This window comes from Rana temporaria, chromosome 4 (assembly GCF_905171775.1).
Source record: "Rana temporaria chromosome 4, aRanTem1.1, whole genome shotgun sequence".
Lineage (NCBI taxonomy): Eukaryota > Metazoa > Chordata > Amphibia > Anura > Ranidae > Rana > Rana temporaria.
Genome location: NC_053492.1, coordinates 265,045,738 through 265,068,760, shown reverse-complemented (window position 1 = coordinate 265,068,760; position 23,023 = coordinate 265,045,738). Strand labels below are relative to the sequence as shown.

General features: G+C 43.2%; 1 protein-coding gene across 4 annotated transcripts in view; it reads left to right on the top strand.

The window, feature by feature from the left end:
• WASF1 (WASP family member 1) overlaps window positions 1-23,023 on the top strand; it is a 141,000-nt gene that overhangs the window by 110,321 nt on the left and 7,656 nt on the right. For 3 of the 4 annotated variants that reach the window (XM_040350233.1, XM_040350231.1, XM_040350230.1), the window contains exons 4-7: window positions 12,296-12,449; window positions 19,495-19,612; window positions 20,228-20,248; window positions 22,056-22,228. In XM_040350233.1, the coding sequence (XP_040206167.1) occupies window positions 12,296-12,449; window positions 19,495-19,612; window positions 20,228-20,248; window positions 22,056-22,228 (466 nt within the window). The remainder of the gene's footprint in view (window positions 1-12,295; window positions 12,450-19,494; window positions 19,613-20,227; window positions 20,249-22,055; window positions 22,229-23,023) is intronic. The other variant, XM_040350234.1, reaches the window with a different exon arrangement.

Sequence of the window (23,023 nt, the reverse complement as noted above, 5' to 3'; positions counted from 1 at the left end):
AGGTCTTTACCTGTGTCTTTTGAAGAATTCCAAATCTAGGCTACATACCTAAAAAAAAAAAAAAAACTGCCACCATAGTTCTGTATTAACAAAAATTTTACATTGAAAATTTGGAGTATTTCTTGGTTTGATGATCCAGAAATTTGCATGCATTTTGCAGACAATTCATTACCCCAGGTATCTAATTCATAGTCCCTTTATTATAAGAGATTGGCAGCATTTTCCTCTAAGTTATCAAATGCCCAAGTACATTAAAATGTTTTCTAGTTCTGCCCCTGCTTTCTGACAGTGATCGCTGAGAAAGATTTTTCAACACAAAGCTGTTTTATTTTACATGGATTTGCCAGCTGCAGGCGCTTACTCCGTTCCAATATTCAACAGCTGGAAATGAATGCATTCGGCTCCCAACACCTCCTCGTTGCCTGCAGCTGTTCACAAGCGCTTGTTCACATTAGAATGCACATCCATGCATCTTTACATGCATATACTCTAATATGGATTTGTGTAGGGGACATTGTGTGTGTGTGTGTGCACGCGCGCACACACAGTAACACTTACAAGGAATATTAATCCTGACCTTTTATAAATAGTGCATTATGTTCTGTCCCACGAAATTCTAGTGATCTGCTTCAGAAAACTTACAGGCGATCTGGCTTTTGCTAATAATGTCAAACCCAGAACACTTGTATCAAAATGTTTCTCAGAATTAAAGCAACATTTTATTGCGCACTGAAGTCACATATAAGTAAAACGTCTAAAAAGAGGTGCCACAATTCGGCATCTAAATGAAGCCTGACTGCTGTGAAATGTAAATACTATACAATGGGCACAAATTACGGTAATGTTAAATTAGAAAGTTCTTTCAGCCTTTGTCACAAGTGCTCTTTTGTAAGCCCACGTCTGATCTTTTTTGAGACTTGTGAGAAATTAGAGAAACCTTCTGCTCTTGTAATGGAAACGTTTCCATATTATCAGTGGTGTTGGGTAGCATGACTATAGAGCTTCAGTTTCCAAGCCTCCTCACCTTCTGTAATAAGAAATCCTCCTGACCCAGGAAATGTATAGCTTGTTCTGGTGAACTTGCAACAAAAGGCAAAATCTGGGTTATGGGTGTTTTTCCATTTTATTTTTGAGAGTTTTACAATGTTTTATAACAATACACAGAATTGCATATTCATACCAAACAAATAAAAGAGCAAAGCAGGGCAGAAAAGTAAAACATATTATAAAACCAATAAAGCCTCATACACATGTACAGGTTTTCTGGCAGTAAAAAGTCAGCTGGGAATCTCGAGGGGAAAACCTTCTCGGTAAGTTTTTTTTTTCCCCCTACACGAGAGGATTTCCAGACAGGAAAACTGCGATGGAGCTTTGGTCGTGTATTCTCCATCGCAGTTTTTGACATAGGAAAACTACCAGGGAAAAAAACGGTGGGGAAAAAAGAGCTGGTTCTTCTTTTTTTTTTTTTCTTCAGTTTTCCTGTCGGGGAAAACTGCGATGGAGCATACACACGGCCGGTTTTCCCGGCCAAAAGCTCTCATGGCAGTTTTCCCGACGGGAAAAACGGTCGTGTGTACGAGGCTTTAGTGGTATAAAGGGTTACCCCAGAGTACCTAGAAAGCTATCTGAGACCTATGAGTATAACCCAGACGGCTAAGCAAAACACATAGGAATCAAGTGGACATTACATTCAAATCTGCATTGGCAGGTGTTTGTTTACCATTGAACCTAAAAGGTGGAGAGGCTCGAGACACTAAGGGGTTGATTTGGGCAGTTGCTCCAAAAATGTGTAAATGAGGTAAAGCTTCACTTTAGAAAGAATACCCAATCACGTCCAAGGAAAATTTAAAACACATTTTCTCTTATCGTCCATGGACGGACACAGCTCCTTAAATCTTGACAAGTGGGTTATGTTCCCTGTTTACAGGAGAGGACTAGGCAGAAACATGTTAAATAGTTAAATACATGTTACATTAACAGAGTTGAACAGCCCCGCCCAGGGGGCGGTCCCTCCAGACATAACCCTCCTCACTGCAGCTTGCAGCCTCAGTTTCGTTCTGCCTAGCAAAGGAGAAGGACGTATGGCTCCCTTTGGGCCCAGCGCCCTGAGGAGAAATTTTATTTTATTTTACTTTATTTTTTCTTGAAGAATCTTCTTTCAACTGTTGGCTGAGAGACAGGCTGGATATTTATAGATCCTTGTAGTCTACTCAGTCCGACCAGCAAGCGTGGGCACACCTTTGCAAAGAGGCTTGGTCTGCCACGCCATACCTCATGACTCCTGAGGTGGCCGGTGAGCTTTGCTCCGAGGTCCACATATGACTGAGCTGTGGTGTTGCCTCAATCACAGTGGACCGGGCCGACAGCTACCTCCATTGCGGTAGTAGGTCTGTCAGGAATGCGTCAGCGAGTCCTCGCTCGGACGGGTAAGTACAGTCCCTCCTGCTTCGGTGGGTTGGTACAGCTGGGCATTCCTGGGGTTCGGGGGTCCCTTCCCCTTACTTCCCTGCTCCTTTCCCTTGCTGCATTGCTAACATTGCCGCTGTCAGGGGGGAGGGGGCCTTCCTGAGGGGACTGTTATCTGGCCTGTGTTTTTTCTTTTTTGTATTGGGCTTTCCTGTGAGGTAAAAAGCCCTGTGATGAGCACAGATGTTTATGATTATACTTCAGCAGACGCTGACTGATTGGTGACACCTGTAACGGTTTTGCTTTTTATGCTGTATCTGTGTCTTATCCTTGAATAAAACAGCCCTATGAGGCTTTTCCTGTTTAAACACAGGTCCCTGCAAAAGTTACCTCACGGTTCTTTTCCTCACAGGCAGCGCTGTGCAGTCTCCTCCTGAGGGAGTCCCCTGGTTACCCCTGGTCAGCGCAGCAAGTGGGTGAGAGGCCCTAAATAGGGCTCTAGGAGCTTTTGTCTATTTGTATGGACAGGTGTGCATATTATAATACACACTATGTAAATATTGGAGTCAGTATCTGGGTCCTTCCCCACATGCTGGTGGTGGCAGCAGGTGTTAGCACCTGTGATTCCCACAGAGTTTTTATTGTAGTCCTGGACACAGTTTGTGCCAGGGTGGGGGTGGACTGCGGGCGGGCGGTAAAAGAGTGCCCCCTTCCCCCGTTATCCCCTGGGGAATGCTCTGTTATGGAGCCATGGACTAGGTACCTAGTTAAAAAAAAAAAAGGCAGAATAAGGCATTTATGGGTGCGCTTTTTACTGCTGCAAGGGACTCTCCTAAGCTGCATAGTGCAGCTGGGTTTCCGCTGAGGGCTCGGTCTTTTTTGGATCACACAAATCAGACCGCTGTGTAGGTTTTTTCCTTCTGTGCCCTTCTTTGATAATTTCTGAGATGCGGAATGAGAAAAGCCACTGAGGGCTTTTGTAGTCCCTCACCGCCGGGCGGGAACCCCTACTTGTATGGATCTGACTGATAGAAGATCCGAAGTACTGACCCGTTCCATGTTTACCATGCTGGGGTCTGGCTTGCGGCCTATTGTGGCCACTACACTGGGGTCTCAGTGGTCGCTGGCGCTATTTTTTGGGAGATTTTTCAATTACATTGAAAACTCCCATTGGCGCCCATTTTGTCGTAACCACGCTATGGCGCAGCTTACATTGTGCTGGCCTTTTTCCTGTGGCCGCGTTCTGAACGCTCGGCGGCCATCTTGGAGTAGTCCTGACCCCTAGTGCTGTATACAACTCACAGAGTGAGCATTTTGCACCAGACAGTGGAGGAGCACCGACTCTCTCCTGAGGTTATTAGCCTAGCGGACCAGCTGGTCCAGGGCCTCATATAGGTCTGTGATGCTTCATTGAATGCTGCGCCCTTGTTATCCAGGGCGTCTGTTTCAGAATGGTTTTATGCACACGGTGGTGTAGTGCTTAACTCCATTACTTGGCAGCAAAAGAGTCATTGGTTCGAATCTGCACACTGACGCCAATCTGCACACTGACGCCAATCTGCCTGGAGCTTGCATTGTCGCTCCCTGTGTCTGTGTGGGTTTCCTCCGGGTACTCCGGTTTCCTCCAAAGACATGTGTGCATACACCTACATAATATACATACACACTATGTGTGTGTATTATTTAGGGGCAACCCTCCCAGGCCGTCAAAGGCCCAGCTGGGGGACTAATCTGTCCCTGGGTGCATAAGCCGATCACGCCGGCACCCAAATCCTGCCAATGTATATAGCCTTCCCTCCCTGTCTCTAGGTGGGAGGGGCGGCTTGCAGGTTCACAATTCAGTGAAACCTCCCTGCTCTCCGACTAGTGGGTCTGCGAGGTGGTCTCTTCGGAGTACTAGATAGGGTTTCCTCCTATCCACAGAACAAAGTTCTGTCCTTGTGTCTTCCCCTCCCGGCACGTCGGTCTGCCTTGGGCAGTGTGGGTTTTGCTAAGCTGCAAGGTAATTTTACCTTTCCTGCAGGACGAGAGTTTTGGGGTTTTCTATGGGCCTCAGGCCCTAAATACCTTTGTGAACGTCGGGTAGTTCCGCATGGAATCCATTTGTTCGGTGGTAGCTGCGCTTCATCCGGGGGATGTCCTGACGTCCTCGGACATCAGGGACGCATACATGCATGTCCCGTTTTGCACATGTCACAGTGTTTTTTTCTGTGCTTCGTGATGAGAGAAGGGTCTCTGTCAGCCTGTGGCCCTCCCTTTTGATCTGGCGTCAGCACCATGGGTTTTCAGCTAGGAGCTCGCACTTATTTGAATTTTGTTGGGACAGCGAGGCTTTGCCTCATTGGCTACTTTGACGACTTTCTTCTGAGAGCAGCTTCTGTCTCCGACCTAGTGGATGGGTTATTCCCATTCAGACCCTCCGAAGATTCGGGTGGATGTTAAACGTTTAGGCCAGAAAGTGTAGCTCAGTGGCAGCAAGCCTGCCCTACATGTGTGCGACCCAGGGTTCAAATTATGGGCATGCTAGGTTCCGACTCAGCGTTGGAGTATCTAGTGTTGATCCAGACTCCTCAGTGGCAAAGGTCCTTCTTCCCCTGGAGAAATTGCAGACTCTTCAGTCTGCGGAGAAGGTATTGGCATCACGCAATCGGTCTTCTCTCCGGGCGCCTGCTGGTTCAGGGTCTGTGGGTAGCCTCCTTCAAGGTGGTACTGTATGCCCAGTTCCACACCCTGGTTTTCCAGTGGAACTACTGTCCAGGTGGTAAAAATCTCTTGTCTCTGAAATCATTAGATTCCTGTGCGCCACCTAGTCAGAGTCTCTCTGAGTTGGTGACAGAGATTCCCGACTCTTCGGTCCGGGAAGTTGTCCCTTCCTTCCAGTGGTCGGTGTTTACGACGAATGCCAGCTCACGGGTTGTGAACCTGGAGGTTCACAAAACTGGGGGGTCCAGTCGGCCCTGAGTCGCTGGACTTGCGTGGACCTATGACCACACCTCCTTGAATGTGTCTGGTCTCGGTAGCTACCCAGGGTCGGGCCTGGCTAGTGCCTGGTGGAAGACCGCCTGGGAATACCAGGTGCTGTCTACTGTTCATTGTCCTACTATTTTAGGCGATCAGGCTATGCTTCTCCTTGTGGTCGACCAATCTGGTTTCAGCCGGACAACGCCACGGCCGTGGCTTCAGTCTACCATCAGGTATGCCGGCAGGCAGACTACTGGAGTCGCCAGATGCTGGACCAGGGCGACTGGTCTTTGTGCTTGGGGTGTTTCGGCTCCCTTGCAGGAGGTGAGCCTCACATGGCATGGATCTCCTGGCAGCTTGTCTCCGCCGCAAGGGTGTCAGTTAGTGGCCAGGTCTAGTGATCTTGTACAGACGCGTCAGTCGCGCTGGTGGCCCTGTGTTGTCTGTATCGGTGATTTTTTGCCATTCCTCCATGGTAGTTGCTTCCTCGGCCGCTCCACAGAGTGGATGCTGAGGAGATCCCGATGATTCTAATCGCTCCAGATTAATCTCGGCGTCCTTGGTACGCTGATATCGGGCGCCTGGTAGCGGAGGCACCCTGGCAATTGCCAGGGCAGGAGGTTCCTGTCTCAAGGTCCCATACTTCCTCCTGTTGTACAGTCACTGACTTGCTTAACATGGTTATTGGAAGCCAGACTTTAGGTGACCAGGGTCTGTCTGACTCGGTCATCTCAACAGGGCACCGTAGTCTTCTTCCGGAGGATCTACCGTCGCACCTCTCTTGGTGCGAAGGGATGGAGTGACGTCCACGGGCGTACTTTCAATGTCCAGGGTCCTGCTGTTTTTAAAGCTTGGATTGGATCTAAAAATTGCTTAAAGCACCGTTTGGGGGCAGATTTCAGCCTTGGCTGTGTTCTTTTAGTGGCCTTTTTGCGGCCCGTTCCCTGGTGGGTCCCCTTTTTTTGTGTGCAAGGGGTTTGTCATATACTTTCCCCTCTTGGCCCATCTCTTCCCCCATGAGTTTTGACTCTGGTGCTCTCGGTTCTTCAGGAACCTTCCTTTTGGAAACATCAGAGAGATTTTCTCTTGACACTATCTCAGAAGGTGGCCCCTTTAGTGGCCTTTACCTCTGTTAGAGGGGTTTCTGAGTTGGCGGTCTTGTCTTGCAAGCCGCCATGCTTGATCCCCCATAAGGATTAGGTGATGGTGCGCCCGCGACCTTCCCTTCTTCCGAAGGAGGTTTCGGCCTTTCATACTTTAGGCGTGGTACGCGCTTTGCGGGTATACCAGCCTACTACGGCTCCATTTCGGAGCTTCTGACTCTCTTTTGTGTCGGTGTCTGGTCCACAAAAGGGCCTGGCGGTCTCGTCGACCACCATTTCTCGGTGGATCGGGCAGGCCGTCATACAGGCCTATGCTCCTAAGGGCGGGCCCCCCTTTCCGGTCACGGCACTTTCGACCAGGGCAATTGGTGCTTCCTGGGTTTTTTTTTTTTTTTTCCCGACATCATGCGTCGGTCTCACAGGTGTGCGAGGCGGCGATTTGCTCGTCCGTTCACGCTTTTTCCAGAATTTACATGGTTGCTGTGAGTGCATCTTATGATGTTTTTTTCAGCCGCTAGTTTTTGCCGGCGGCTGTTTAAAGTTGCACCTCCTCCGTTGAGGAGCTCTGCTTGTTTTGGGGTGAAGTTAAAATTGTTTTTACTGATATATTTCCCACCCCTCGTTTTTTGACACTGCTTGGGGACGTCCCACTTGTCAAGATTTAAGGAGCTGTGTCCGTCCATGGACGATAAGAGAAAATAGGATTTTTTGTACTCACCGTAAAATCCTTTTCTCTGAAGTCCATGGACGGACACAGCTCCCACCCCTCCTTTTTAGGTTTGTACTGCTTGTTACGAACTGAGGCTGCAAGCTGCAGTGAGGAGGGTTATGTCTGGAGGGACCGCCCCCTGGGCGGGGCTGTTCAACTCTGTTAATGTAACATGTATTTAACTATTTAACATGTTTCTGCCTAGTCCTCTCCTGTAAACAGGGAACATAACCCACTTGTCAAGATTTAAGGAGCTGTGTCCGTCCATGGACTTCAGAGAAAAGGATTTTACGGTGAGTACAAAAAATCCTATTTTTGCTTGCTCATGATTGGATGATGGAAGTCAGCAGTGCTTCTGCTTATTTTCTAACTACATTTTTGCCTTAAGTAAATCAACCCCTGAAGCTCAGCCTGCAGCATGGTCATAGTGCATCACTTATAGGTAATAGGTAATACTGGCATCAAAGACACAAAGGTATTATTGGCAATGAGTGGAAATCCAACCACCGACCGCAGTTCAGTGAGCTAATCTATGAAGGCAAGATCTGTGATAGTGCCTGTAGTATTTCCTCCCCGGTTTCAATCTCAATGTCGCAAGGTCAGTCTATCATGCTTGCCTTTACTTCACATGGAAATTATGTATACATTTAGTAATTAAATATGTTTGGAATAGGGAGATCAATCACTTCCTGTTGGTAGTCCTAAGCAATTCATCAAAGAGTGCAGTCTAGTAGCACCTGAATAGGCGTGTAGAGAATAGGGCATCTGTAGATGTTGGAACAATTTATTTAATATATAAAGAAAGGCTTCGAGTTTGTCCGAATTTGTGTGTTTTTTTTTTTTTTTTCACCCATCTCCTTGAGGATTGAACAGAAGTTCTCAATGGGATTAAGGTTTCCTGGGCACAAAACGAAAATGTTGAGGTTTTGTTATGCTCCGCAGTCCAATCCCTGTCCTTTTTCAGAATATCAGTCTGTCCCTGATGTTTTTCATGGAGAGAAGGGGCTTCTTTGCTGCCCTTTCTAACACCAGGTCGTCCTCCAAAATTCTTCTCACTGTGCGTGCAGATGCACTCACATCTGCCTGCTGCACTGGGGGTGCCCCGATCTTGCAGCTGAATCAATTGTAGGAGACGGTCCTGGCGCTTGCTGGACTTTCTTGTGTGCCCTGAAGCCATCTTTACAACAATTGAACCTCTCTCCTTAATGTTCTTGATGATCCAATAAATGGATGTTTTAGGTGCAATCTTGGCAGCAATATTCTTACCTGTGAACCCCTTTTGTGCAAGGCATGATTTCAAGCACCACCCTCTTTTTATGGCTTCCAGTCTGTTATTATAACTCAATCAGCATTACAGAGTGATTTCCAGCCCCGTCCTCGTCAACATTGACACCTTTGTTAACAAGAGAATCACTGACGTGATGTCAGCTGGTCCTTTTGTGGCACGGCTGAAATGCAGTTGTTTTTTTGGGATTAAGTTCATTTTCATGGCAAAGAGGGAATTTGCAATTGCAATTCCACTGATCAATCTTCATATAATTCTGCCATCATAAGACTATTTGCTATCATAAATACTGAGGCAGCAGACTTTGTGAAAATTAATGTTTGTGTCATTCTCAAAATGTTTGGCCAGGGCTGTGGATGTAGTTGATTGAGTTGCTTTCTAACTTCTTAAGTTTTTCTCTCTCTTTAGGGGCCTTCTTGTGAAAAATCAGGAAAGAGCATCATTTTAAAACTGACCAACAGTGACTTCCTAAACTCAATTGCTTTTTGAAGGATGTGTTCTTTATCTTCTGTAAAGGGATCAAAAGAGGTCTCGGTGAATTTTCAGGAAGGAGGGGTTGGGGTCTACTGCAGGGGGGTAGAGGGTGTCTTTACCTTTTATCCCTAAAGGAGCCATTTATTCAATGAATTCTCTAGCGTTGTTCCCTTCTGTAAGTTCAAGATGCCCACGGCTCTAATAATATTACACCATGGTCTGTTTTTAATGTCGCCGATTTTTAAGGATTTATATTTCACAAAACAGAAGAACCCACCATTCACTAACTAAAATAATTGTCATCCATCATTGCAATTGACTTTGCTTTTGATTTAACAGAGTATTTTAAATATTTAAACAAATGAGAATGACATGGGCAAAAATGATAGGTTCCCATACCTAATATTTTGTTGAACAACCTTTTTAGATGCACTCGCTGCAAACAGGCTAATTCTGTAGCTCTGTGACACGTCTACCTGCTAAAACGTTTGGCCCATTCCGCTCGAGCAAACTGCTCCAGCTGTCTCAGGTTCGAAGGGTGCCTTCTCCAGACTGTATGTTTCAGCTATTTTCATAGATGTTCGATAGGATTCAGATCAAGGCTCATAGAGAGCCACTTAGAATACTCCAAAGTTATGTTCTTGTCTATTCTTGGGTGCTTTAAATTGTGAGTTTTTGGGTCCTTATTCTTTCAGACACTGGGCAGTATATTTTACTATAGAATCTTTTGGAATTTCTGAGATTTCATTGTACCCTATATAGATTTAAAGTATATGTAAAACAACCTACTTTAAAATACCAAATCGAGGCAAAGTAGTGAGTGTACAGCTTGTATAACGTTGTAAATTTGCTGTCCCCTCAAAATAACGCAGCACACAGCCATTAATGTTTAAACCGCTGGCAACAAAACAGCACCTGTAAGTGAAAATGTCTGTATTGGGGACAATTCGCCATTTTCCCTCCCTGGTGTCATGTGACTCATTAGTGTTAAAAGGTCACAGGTGTGAATGGGAGCAGGTGTGTTAAATTTGGTGTTATCACTCTTACTCTCTCATTTTTTCTTTAGAAGTGATCACTTATGTTCTTCGCTGCATTGGAGATATGAGTGGAGACTGCAGAGGGGCATATCAGCAGGAGGCATAGGAATAGCAATGCAATGATCTTCCCAGTGAAGAGCTGTGTGGGGGCGGGGGGGTCGGCGCAAGTTTTGACCCTTGGAGGAGAGGCAGGCTGTGCTCTCAACACAGGGAAGGATGTGCTTCCATGCCTGGTGTGGTCAGTTTAAAATGTTAAAGCATGAGGACTGGCAGGTTCACCAGGTATTTAACACAATTGAAGCAATACAATTGGTACAACAGGCACATATCGGGAATATGAATTGTTAGTGTAACAAACACGTTAAGGCACCCTGTGTCAGACACAGCATAGCAGCCCCAAAACCTATCAATCCTTCTCGATGTTTCACAGTGGGTATGGTGTTCATTTTTTATTTGAAAGCCTGATTTATTTTTTTATGAACAAAGAGCAGATGTAATTTTTTTTGCAGCGTTATGATTCTGTATCATCTGTTAAAAAGATATTCTCCAGAAGCCATGTGATTAATCAATGTGCATTTTAGAAAATTCCAGTCTGGCTTTTTTATGTTTTTTCTTTCTACTGTGGAGTCCTCTTGAGTTTTCTTCCTTTCAGCCTACTGCCGCTCAGGAAGCAACGCATTGTGCGATCAGACCCTGATGTACCTTAACCCTGGAGTTCAGCTTGTATCTCTTCGAAAAATGTTCTTAACTTATTGTCTACCAATTGCACTATTTTACTGTTCAATCTCGGGTAAATTTTTCTCTTGTGACCGCGTCCAGGGATGTTAGCTACACTCCTATGGACCTTAATCTTCTTAATGATATTTGCAAATGTAGCTACAGGAAGATCAAGCTTCTTGAAAGTCTTTTAAGCTTTTTTACCTTTGACAATTTTGGTCTATAATTTTTATTTTGATCCCATTGGACAACTTCCTCCTTTGCTTTTTCTGGTCCATGTTCCGGTGTGTTGTACATGAGGATACCAAGCAGCAGCTGGAATTGACTATTTTTCTCCATGTAAATAGGCCAATTGACTCATCACAAGATTGAAGACCTGTGCAATACTAATTACTAAATTTAATTAATTTAGTAATTACTGAAAACTGTTTGAAATCTTTTTTTAGGGCCACCAACAAATCAGTTTGGGCCATTTTACAGGATTTTTGGGGAAGAGATAAAGTATTGCTATGCTTTCTTTGCCGTACTCTGATATACCTAAGGAATGCAGGTATACATGATGACATTTCTTTTAATTTCATCACATTTGAGGAGGAATAAAGCATTGTTTCATTAAGCTGTAAGAGTACAAGCAAAATTGTCCATGGCTGGAACTGTGGTCTTTTTGCAATTAAAGTCTAACATCAGCTTGTAGGACAGTAGAAACACCCTCCTGGTAGCTAATGTGCTCCCCCCCCCCCGACGCAGTAGCAAAAACCCTAAAGTTGTCTAGGCAATCAACTCAAGTTTAGATGTGGTGTCAGTGGTGAGGCTTTGACATACTAGAAAAAATAATCTTGGCACAGAAAATTGGGTCATGAGCTACAGGCTAAAATGGTTGCATAGCGTGGGAGCAATGACAGAACCACACACCGGCAACTCAGAAATAGACTTTTAGGGATCTGTCAAAATAGAAAATTAGGAGCTGCCCTTGCTGACTTGTTTTTGAATATGTTTTTCTTTCTTTCTTTCTTTCTTTCTTTCTTTCTTTCTTTCTTTCTTTCTTTCTTTCTTTCTTTCTTTCTTTCTTTCTTTCTTTCTTTCTTTCTTTCTTTCTTTCTTTCTTTCTTTCTTTCTTTCTTTCTTTCTTTCTTTCTTTCTTTCTTTCTTTCTTTCTTTCTTTCTTTCTTTCTTTCTTTCTCTTCTTATTGATTACAGATTTAGAACAAGCATGTGTATGTTAGGATATGTGATATGCACATGCTTGTTCCAGAGTCATGACTAAATATAGCCTGCATCCTATAAAACAAGTCGGCAGGGAAAGCTTTTCTATTTTTACAGTTTTGTTTTAAAGAGAACCAGACACCAATGGATATTCATAATAATCATACCCCTTGCTCCTAAATTGCTTTCCTGGAATTACTTTTTTCTTTTTGTCATTATTTTTATACTTTTTCTGTTAAGCTGAGTTTCAGGTTAACTCACATGTATACTTTGTCCTGTAAGAGATTCATCATCGTTTTATTGTAGCGTTTGTTTTAAAAACTACTATTTGAAGTAATAATTTTTCATTTACCACATACCTGTTCATGTTCAATCATTTATATCTGTATTTGTGTTTCAGTCTCATTGCAGGATATTACAATGAGGAAAGCTTTTAGAAGTTCTACCATTCAGGATCAGCAGCTGTTTGACCGCAGAACCTTGCCAATTCCACTTCATGAAACCTATGAGTTGTGTGAACATCCACCACCTCTTGATATCCTAACACCCTACAGGTATGTATGGTTAAACCGATCCCCACATACACAGTAGACATGTTTTTTGTGTTATCACTAGAATTTTGTTTCCAGCCGACAGCAAAACAAAGTGTCCCAAATTTGCATTTCTTTGCAGAGGGTATCATTTTTTTTTTTTTCGCATTTGATTTTTATTATGTTCAATAGCATATAGGTATATATTTTAATTCAATTGGTGAAGCCGTGTGCAAGAACAGGGCCTCTCACATATCAGCTGTTGAGTTGCAAAATAAACTTGCAGAGATGGCAACGAATAATTTATTACAGGCTGCTGAAAAATCACAATTTTTTTGTCAATTTGCAAAATAAAAATTTCATACCAAATGTGTATTCATCAGTGATGAGGTCTGTAAACCTAAAGTGACACAAAACTCTGTTTTAAACCCGCAGGTGATTCAAAATAAAAAAAATAAAAATTCATGCAAAGCAATGTCATAACGTGCTAGTATGCATCACATACTAGCACATTACGATACTTACCTTAGAACGAAGCCATCCTGCGCCAAAATGTCACAGCTGAGATGGTTCACATCTTCCCCCGTGTTCCTTCTGGGTTCGCAGCCTCTGGCTACATGAGTGGCCGAGGGCGCGATGACGCCACTCCCGCGCATGCATGCGGGAGCCGCCGTTTCCGGCACGGGCTCTAAAGGTCTGGCTTACAGTGCCGAACCTTCAGAGTGCATGCACCCATGATGTCATCGGCTGCATGCACTCTGAATTTCTCCTAAACTGTGTAAGTTTAGGAGATATTCACAGTACCTACTGGTAAGCCTCATTGTAGGCTTGCTTGTTGGTATAAGTGGTAGTTCAGAGTTTACTATTTAAAATCAGAATAGTACCTTCTATTGCTATCAGCCTTCTCTAAATCTCCAAATGTATTCTTGTGTTCTCCATGGTCCTGAATCTAGGCATCCTCATGCTCACTCTTGAGACGGACTAGGGGTTATGGGATTTGTAGCATGGATCGAGCAGTGCACGTGACCGCAACTACTTTGCTCTGCTCGTTGGAAACAAATAGAATTGAGCAGAAAGAGTGGTTCGGTTACAGAGGACATTATAAGGAGGAAGAAAAACACAACATTGAAAAATAGATTACAGGGCCAGTGGATGGCTATAAGTTATTTTTGGACCATAAGGATATAGTTTAGTGTACTATTAAGCACTGTTCCCTTTTGCATCAGCTCTTTTCTCTCCCCCTCTCACAGGGCAGAGAGGCAGCAGCGGGAATCATTTGGCTCCTGCTGTCAAGCAAATCCTGTCAGCAGAGAGCGGGGCACGGGCCTGTATGTCTATGGACACACACACAGCAGAGCTTGCCTGTAAGTGTCATCATCGTGTGCCATCATAGGAAGTGGATTTCTATAGTGGCACATGGAGAAGAGGAGGAGCCTAGCGTGTCGGGGAGGGACCCCATATGAGGATCATTGGGGCCACTCTGTGCAATGCCATTGTTTAATATTTTAATACAAAGAGAGCCTTTACAACGCCTTTAACTTTTCTGACAGTCTTTCCATGTATACTCATTCCCACCTTGATGCATACCGATAAGGCAAAGTTAAAGTAATTGGAAACGATCACCTTGTAAAACAACCTATTCAGTTTAAAATAGAAATGAAAGGCAAAACATTTTTGTATAGATATAAAAAAAAAAAATTAATACCATTTTTCTCATTTTTTTTTAGCTGCAGCTGCATAAGAGCTGTGGGGAGGTGAAGCAGAAGTACACTGATCTTCCCAGCGAAAGGCTGTGCAGGGGAGGTGTGTCAGGACAATACTGATCATTTCAAGAGAGTACACAGATTTCCCAGCACAGCTAGAGAATGAACCAGGGTGTACTCTCCTACTTAGTGTGGTCAGTTTTTAACGTGCTAAACACTCATGGTTGATATTTACCTATAGGTAAACCTATAATAAGGCTTACCTATAGGTACAGTAAATATCTCCTAAATGTGCGCCGCTTTGGAGATATTTTCTTGTGAATGGGCCGGTGACATAATTGGCGCATGCTCTCTGAAGGAACGACATGCTCGTGCCCTTCCTTCTGAGTCCTGTGCTTCAGAGTCCTGTGCCTGCGCATGTGCGGGATTAAAGTTATCGCGGCGTGGCCATTCAAATGGCTGAAGGACACGAACCCGGAAGAAAGACCGGGTGAAGATGGAAACCCTGTCGGTGGTGAATTCGCATTGCTAGAGGGCTTTGTTTTAATGTAAGTTTCATATAATGTGCTGATGCATACAAGCACATTATAATAACCTTGCAGGTTTAAAAAAAAAAAAAAAGCATGGCGCTTTACTACCGCTTTAATGGGAAATCAGAGGGACTGGCAGGAACACCACAGGATACTTTATCATACAAGTACATGGTCCAGCAGGCACATATCAGGAATATGAAGTGTTGGGGTAACACATGCTTAAGAATATTGGTTACATTTGTTTACTAAAGACTACGAACAGTAGAACAATCTATTACATGTCCGGGGTTTTACATGTTTTTGTGTTATTAACTGTGTATCGCAACCGTTCTTAAAAATATAATTTTGATTGCCAAGTATAGATTTGTTAGTGTGACACATTCTGTGTTACCTCAAAGCAGTAAGCAAAATTGTGTTTAAAAATAAGAATTTGAATCTGATTGGAGGCTGTAGAGCAATGTAGACCATCCCAACCATTTGTCTCCTCTCCAATTGTCTTTGAACATGCAGCTTCGTCGCTACAGCGAGGACATGCTGTACCGCAGATGTCACACGTTTATGCCCAATTATTTCAACATGCCAATTAAAATAATGTGCTGTACTCTGAGCATTCTGCTCAAGTGTTAGGTTAAACTGCCATCCCAGGAAATCTTCCTCTCCCTCCTTTTTAATGTGCAGATTGATGCCAAGAGTCTTTCATCTTATCCAATATTCGCTCAAGAGGATTAACGGATTCCTTTTTAAAATCTGTGTTTGATCGTGCTGCATATAGTTAAAATTTTAGCAAATTTGTCCTTTGAATGCTAGTTGATTGTATATTCAAAAACAATCTTAAATTATAATTAAAGGCAAAACTTTTTTTTTTAGTTTTGGATGGAGTGGAGAGGGATTGGAACACTTGTCAGTTTTTATTGCTTTCTGTGCTCCCGTTAGGAGATTCCCCCTCTATATTTGTCCTTTTTATCGTTATCATTGAAAGTGAAAGTAAAAGACAATCACAAATTTTGGGTTGTCCCCAGAAAAGTAATAGAGGGAAAATCTTCCAGTGGGGAAACTAGTTCTGGTGACCTGGGGTCCCCAAGGGATTCTCTTTGTTTTCAGAGATTTGCTCTCACTTCCTGTTTGGCTATGGGACAGGATGTGAAGGGGAATCTCTGCAATGGGACACAGATGGCAAAAAAAAGATCTGACAGGTTATAACCCTCCCTTATGCTAGCCATAATGAGAAAAATAAGTTTAACTTAATGGGTTATGTTCCACCTTCAGGTGATTGGACACTGGCACACCCATAACAGGAAGTTCCCCTCTATATAACCCCTCCCATACCGGGAGTACTTTTGTTTTTGGTCATGGTTAAAGATGTGCTAAGTTAGAAAGCTCTGCTGGAGGATCCCTGCAGGGGTCAAGGAGCTAGACAATCCGGATCCATCCAAAAGTGCCAAAAAAGCCAAAAATGGATGTACCCAGGCCTCGTGGAAGAACAAGGTTTTGCCTGTAATGTCTCTCTTGAGGACTGGACTCTGAGACCCAGCACTTTGGACTTGTATCTAAAAATTCCCAAAGGTTTTCTGGCAGAGTGCTCTACAGGTCCAGGGAAGAGGCCTCCTTTATATAGGAACCCAGTACCCTGAAGGTTTGGCACAACATGGCCCATTGTGATGGGTGATGGTTGGATCTGTCTGATCTTCAGCAGTTTCCTGCAGCGGGGATAAGGCAACTGAAGACAATCACTTACCTTATGTGAGTAGTTGCATGTCTTATCTGTTTTTCGCCACTAGATGGAGTAAAGAGACATACCTGGTGTTTTTACTTGCATGCTTTCCAGGATGAAAGCTCAGTGTCAGCCGGTCTGTTGATCTGCTCACCTTCTCCGCTTCAGGCTTTGCCACGGATGTTGAATGGGGGGGGTCTCTCGTAGTCTGGGGTCCCACGGCGGCCCCTCCTTGGGCGGTTCTCTCCCCGCCCTGTTCGCCGCCATCTCCTATGTGCGCAGGGGGCACGCTTTTTACTACGGTCAAAGCGGCAGGGAAGGAGGGGGGTATCAAGGATCCCCAAAGCCTCTTTATGAAGAGGCGCCCGCACTCGGCCATGTGGGGCGAAGACTTCTGCAATGTTCAGGGGCCAGACAGTAAGCGATTCAGGACAAGTGAATAATCTCCACTGTATCTCTGAGTTACAAGCTGGAATTTTGGGGGCTCCCGCCATCCCGTTTTTTCTAAAATCAAGCATCCCCAAGGATCCAGTAAAAAGAAAGCCCTTGTTCCTAGCATTGGATCACTTGTTATCCCAAGGGATAATTAGGGTTGTCCCGATACTAGTATCGGGACCGATCCCAAGCATTTACGCGAGCACATGTACTCGCGCAAATGCTCCCGATGCCCAGTCCGATACTTTTTATCGGAGAACGGGCAGAGAGTTGGGCGGTGACCGAGCGGAGAGAGGGGCGGGGGTCGGAGAATGGCTGAAACGAGGGGGCAGGGACGGAGAGCGGGCGGAGAAAGGGGCGGGGACGGAGAGCGGGTGGAGAGAGGGGCATGGACGGAGAGCTAACGGATAGAGGGACGGAGAGCGGGCGGACAGAGGGACGGAGAGTGAGAGAACAGAAGGGGCGGGGACGGAGAGCGGCCGTAACAGTGTTACAATGGTCCGGTTTAAGGCGATACAGTATACATATGTATGTACCATATCTGTGGGCACAGCTACTACAGTGATCTCTACAACTTCCAGCCCAAGTTCCTGTAATAGAGTGACAACAACCACCCTTTTTTTCAAGGTCTGTATGAAGCACCAGCATTTCCCAGATATTCACAGCATGCCAATGTATAGCATGCCGATATGTCCAGCCTCAGGTTCAGCCTATTAGAAGATAGAACTTTTTCAACACCACCACAATGATTGACAGTAGCTGCTTCTCTCTACTTCTCTCTACTTGCAAGCAGATTGTGGTGGATTTATCAATGTTGGTTTATCCAGTACAATTTACTATACTTTGTAACTCAGCATTTTAGCAACATCAACTGTTTAACATGCGCACACACACAAAAAAAGGGGGATGATCATCTATCATGGGACTTGCTGTGTTGTGGTAGGAACCTAAAAAGTTTTCTGCTTCGGAAGTCAAGACATGCACAACACGCACAACCTTCTAAATTAAGTAAACCCCCCCCAATTCCACCTCGACCCCCCCCCCCTTAAAAAAAAACACACAAACACACACACCGCAACCACTGAGTGAACTTAGCGAATTCTAGCATTATTTTTTTTTTTTTTTTCTTACATAGGGACTAGTTATATTTTAACTACTCTTCCCCGATTGTAACTTGGGCACCAGGTGCTGTATTGCAAGAGGCAGGAGAAGTCACGGCCCCCATACCTCAGAAGCTCAGTTTTTTTTAAGGTACAAATAAGGGACTGTAAGAGGCAGGGCCATCTTTAATGTTGATTGGACCCTGGGCAAAAAAATTTTTGGGGGGGGGGGGGGGCGGCCCCATGCAATTTTGCTCTATACCTGCTCTGAGACATACAATATATAATCATCTAGACTTAAAATCAGTTTACTCCTTACTAAGGGGCATTCTTCCCACTGATTACCAACGTAAGGAGCATTCTTCATATCATTAGTTTGAAAACTGTCACAAGACATTAAAAAAAGTATCGGTATTCGGTATCGACGAGTACATGAAAAAAAGTATCGGTACTTGTACTCGGTCCTAAAAAAAGTGGTATCGGGACAACCCTAGGGTTGTCTCAGAGGAGCAAGGCTTGGGATTTTATTTAAATCTCTTTACAGTTCCAAAACCAAACAGGATTGTCAGACCCATTTTAGATCTAAAAGAACCAATTCCTGAACATTCACTCTTTTCGGATGGAGTCAATCGCTCAGTGATCTTCGCCCTACAAGAAGGGGAGTTCCTGGCCTCAGTAGACCTCAAAGATGCATATCTACATGTGTCGATTTTTCCTACCATCATTTTTTCCGCATCCGCATTCTGCGGAAGAAAGATTGTTGCACTCTCTGGATGTAGTAAGAGCAGTGAAGATCTATCTGAAGGCAACTGCTCAGATACAGAAAATCTATCTGTATCCCCCTCCCCTCAAGTTAAGCATTGCCCTGGAACATCCCATTAAGTACACAAGGCACTGTGTCCCGTGATGTATAAAAAAGAAAAATGTAAAATCCTTTTTCTTTGAGTACATCACGGGACATAGAGCTCCCACCCCTCTTCTTGGAATACTTATTGCTTTGCTACAAAAACTGAGGTACTCCCGGTATAGGAAGGGTTATATAGAGGGACATTTCCTGTCTTGGGTGTGCCAGTGACCAATCACCTGAAGGTGGAACATAACCCATTAAGTAATTCACAAGGCTCTGTGTCCCGTGATGTACTCCAAGAAAAGGATTTTACAGGTAAGCTGTTTAAAACAAATCCTATTTTTGCCTATATATAGTTCATTATTTTACTTAGGTGTGCGTAGTGTTCTCGTTCTGAGGACTGCATATACCTTCAAGTCCGTTTCAGATTTACTTACACCTTCCATACCAAACTCACCTTGCTTTCAGTTAAAGGGCCATTCCATAATCTTTCCAGTGTCTGACCTAAACTCTATTACAGCACATCTATAGTAAATGTAAAAGTCTTGTATCTCCTAACTTCAATCCTGACAAAAATGTGTCTTCTGCTTGATACATTGTTGGTTTCCTGGCTGTCCTTATAATGCTTTGTGGAGCTAGTTTTGGGTCAGAAATATATTGTTTGCTAGTACCTTAATCTAAAACATTTATTTCAATCAGCAAGACTTGAATATTCGCATGTCTAAATTTTGTTTCTATAGAGATGATGGTAAAGAAGGCCTAAAATTTTACACAAATCCATCCTACTTCTTTGATTTGTGGAAAGAGAAGATGTTGCAGGACACAGAGGACAAACGGAAGGAGAAGCGAAAACAAAAGGTATTTCAAATTTACTAAATGGAAGCTCATCTTGTAAGGCAGCCTGCTGCATATATCAGTATTAATTATAAGATGAAAGGATAAGTTCACTTTTCATAGCTTGTTGCACCTATAATTCTGGTCTAATTTGTAAGATGCGCCAGACCTACCCCCGAACCCCCAGATTCCCCTCTCTGTGGCAGTGGTTCTTCTCCCAGCACCCGCTGGCACATTTTGAAAATGGCACAACCATGCAGGACTCTGCCCGCATGGCCACATCAATTATTCACAGCAAACCGTATGTAAATGAGAAATCTACAAGTATCATCAGCCATTGCGACTGAAGGATTGTAGTTCTTAATAAACTGTGAGCATTGATGAACGTTCTCGTAATTCATTCACAAGCCCTGCAGCCTGTAAACAGTCAGCCTGTATCAGAGGTCTTGGCTGCAGGATCCTGACATTGCACCCCTGATCCGGGGTGCAATACTCTCCAGGCTTCTGAGGGAACAAAAATAATCCATGCACATATTTTTTTTGTGCATTTATTTTTCCTAAAAGGTGAACTTATCCTTTAAAAAATGTTCAAGAGCATAACATTGCACTGCAGTTTACATCCTGTTTTGATTTCTTCAGGTCGGATTGGCTGCAGAAAAGGTATGTATAGCAATTTTATTCTTTACAGGGTTAGATGTGTAAGATCGTGGATTTCTGTAGATGCTGGGATTTTAGTTTTAGGGTGGACTTATACTTTAATGACACACAAATATAACTGTGGGAGACCTATAAGTTAAAGTTTTTGCTCCCCGCATTTCTTTGGAAAGCCACTTGCATAAATGCATCTGCTAATTATGAACTGCATGCTGTGTGCTGCAGAAATATTTAATCTTTTAATAAATATTCTCTCACTTAAAACCGAAATAAAATTAGAAATGTATTTTTTTTGGATACTCAATGTTTTAAAGACCTTGTCCACGGCCTGGTGCCAGGATGCAACCTATTTTGGCTGCCCGGAGGAACTTGCATAAACATTCCACATCTGCACACAGGTCTTCATTCATTTAAACATTATTAAATCTTTCAGTTTTATTGTAAATAATTAGCAGCACAAAACAATAGCGCACCTATTTTACACAGCACTATTTCAAACCATGTCTAGCCCTTATGTCAAGCTAGAAGCAAACTAGCCTGCTAGTAAGTTAGGTAAGTAATACCAGTTTCTTCTGCAGCCCCCTGATCTCAACAAGCATTCAACCATTACGAGGGACAGGGCATACTGCAAGGGTTATATTTTTTGTTGTGCCTGGAGTTGGGCTTTAAATTGACAAAGGCTTCTGTGCCAGATACTGTATATAACCTCTTTTACAGAACTTTTTGGGATAGTTTGAAGGGTTATAAAGTATGTTTTGGTTGGTTTAAAATGTAACACAGACTGTTGGGTAGGGACCAAGTGGTAAGGTCTACTTACTTGAATTAATGGGATAATCTTTTACTGTGGTTCATGCTGTAATGCTTTAAGTGTAGTATGGTATAGAAAGTCACACAAGGGGAATGGAGAATTCAGCAGGAGAGAATAAACTACCACGACTTAGAATAAAACCAAATGTAATAATAAAAATCTGGAAAAAAAGCCTTCTATAGAGAATATGAATGCCGAAAAAAAGGAAAGGCAAAAGTTCAATGTTTTTTCATGAAGTGATTGGTGAACAGCCCTGTCTTTTGTACCATATTGGTGTAATATCGTTTTTTTTTTAAGCAGAATATTGCACCCATTTATAAGTACTATGGTAGGATATAAGATATGTACATTATCAGTACACTTTCTGATGTGCTGCGGATTGTAGGAATATTATTTAAAGCTAGTGTTTAGACAGTACAGTTATTGCTGTTTTTGGAATGAACACATACCGTAATTTGGAATAAAATCAAATGAAATGGTAAAAATCCGAAAAAAATCCTTCCATAGAGACTATGAATGGCAAATAATAAAAAAAAAAGACAAAAGCTCAACAGTTTTTTAATGAAGTGATGAACAGCCCTGCCTTTTTGCAGCATATTGACGTACATACCACTAATTTTCTGATGTGCTGCAGATTGTAGGAAGATTATTTAAATGTAGTGTTTAGACCATACAGGTATTGCTGTTTTCTGAATGAACACATAACTAGATTAAAGGGTTCATGCTGGCCTGGTATTTCACTTTCACTTTGCTCAAGCCAAAGATATCATTGTTCCTCAGCTACTGAACATACCATTTTAATATCTTAACGGTTTTATTCTGGACTTTTTTTATAGGTTTATGTTGCCTCATAATCTAGTTTGTCCCTGTGTGTGTGTGTGTGTGTGTGTGTGTGTGTGTTTTTTTTTTTTTTTTTTTTATGTTTCTTAGCAAAATGTCATTATGGCTGAGCATTTAGTTGGCTAAGGCTGCTACTTGCATGCTTATACCTTAATATTTTTGTAGCAAAAGAATATTGATCGTCCGCATGAACCAGAGAAAGTGCCTCGAGCTCCACATGACAGACGTCGTCAGTGGCAGAAGTTGGCTCTGGGTGCTGAGCTGGCAGAAGATGATTTAGATTTTGGACTGAAGCATGTGGAGATAGTAAATGGACCAACATCACATTATGAAACAAGGTTTGCTTGCATTGCATTCTCTTATGCATTCCAGTCTTCCGATGTGTTAAAGTATAACTAAAGGCAAAGTAAAAAAAAAAGTAATACGTAATAAGGGGAAATCTTCCGATGGGTACAATGGTTCTGATGACCTGGGGATCCTTGAGGAATTCCCTTAATTTGCATGGATTTCTCCTCACTTCCCGTTTGGCTAAAAGACAGGAAGTGATGAGAAATCTCTGCAATGGGACACAGATGGCGAAAAAAAATATGACTGGTTATCACCCTCCCTTGCTCTATCCAAAATGGGGGGGAATAAAAGTTTTTTGCCTTTTTAGTTTTACTTTGGGGGTTAGTTTATAGACTTTGGTTAGATGCTGAAGGGTTAAAAGACCTAACAGTTGCCTACATCTTTTGGGACTGATGATGAGATTTCAGATCCCTGGTTCCCAAACCTGGATATTTACTGCATCCATTATGAAGGGATCCCGCTCCTTCAATGGATCTTTAATGTATTTGCTTTTGTGGAGCATGCAACCAAGGGAGTAGGAATACCCCAATATCTAAGGGTCACTATACATGTCACAGTCTGACCAGACAATCTTTGTACAAACCGCTTTAGAATGTGCAAATCAATTTGTTTCCAATCGGCAAGACCCTTGGAAGACATTGTTTTTGGTAGCTCTAAAGAAGATTGTACAATCAGATTGCAACTTATTTGGTGAGCTTAAGAAAAACTTGGGCCAGAACAGTGGCAAACCGATCAGAATTCTCAGGGCTCTCATACTGGCGACCCTCCAGCTGTTGCGAAATTAC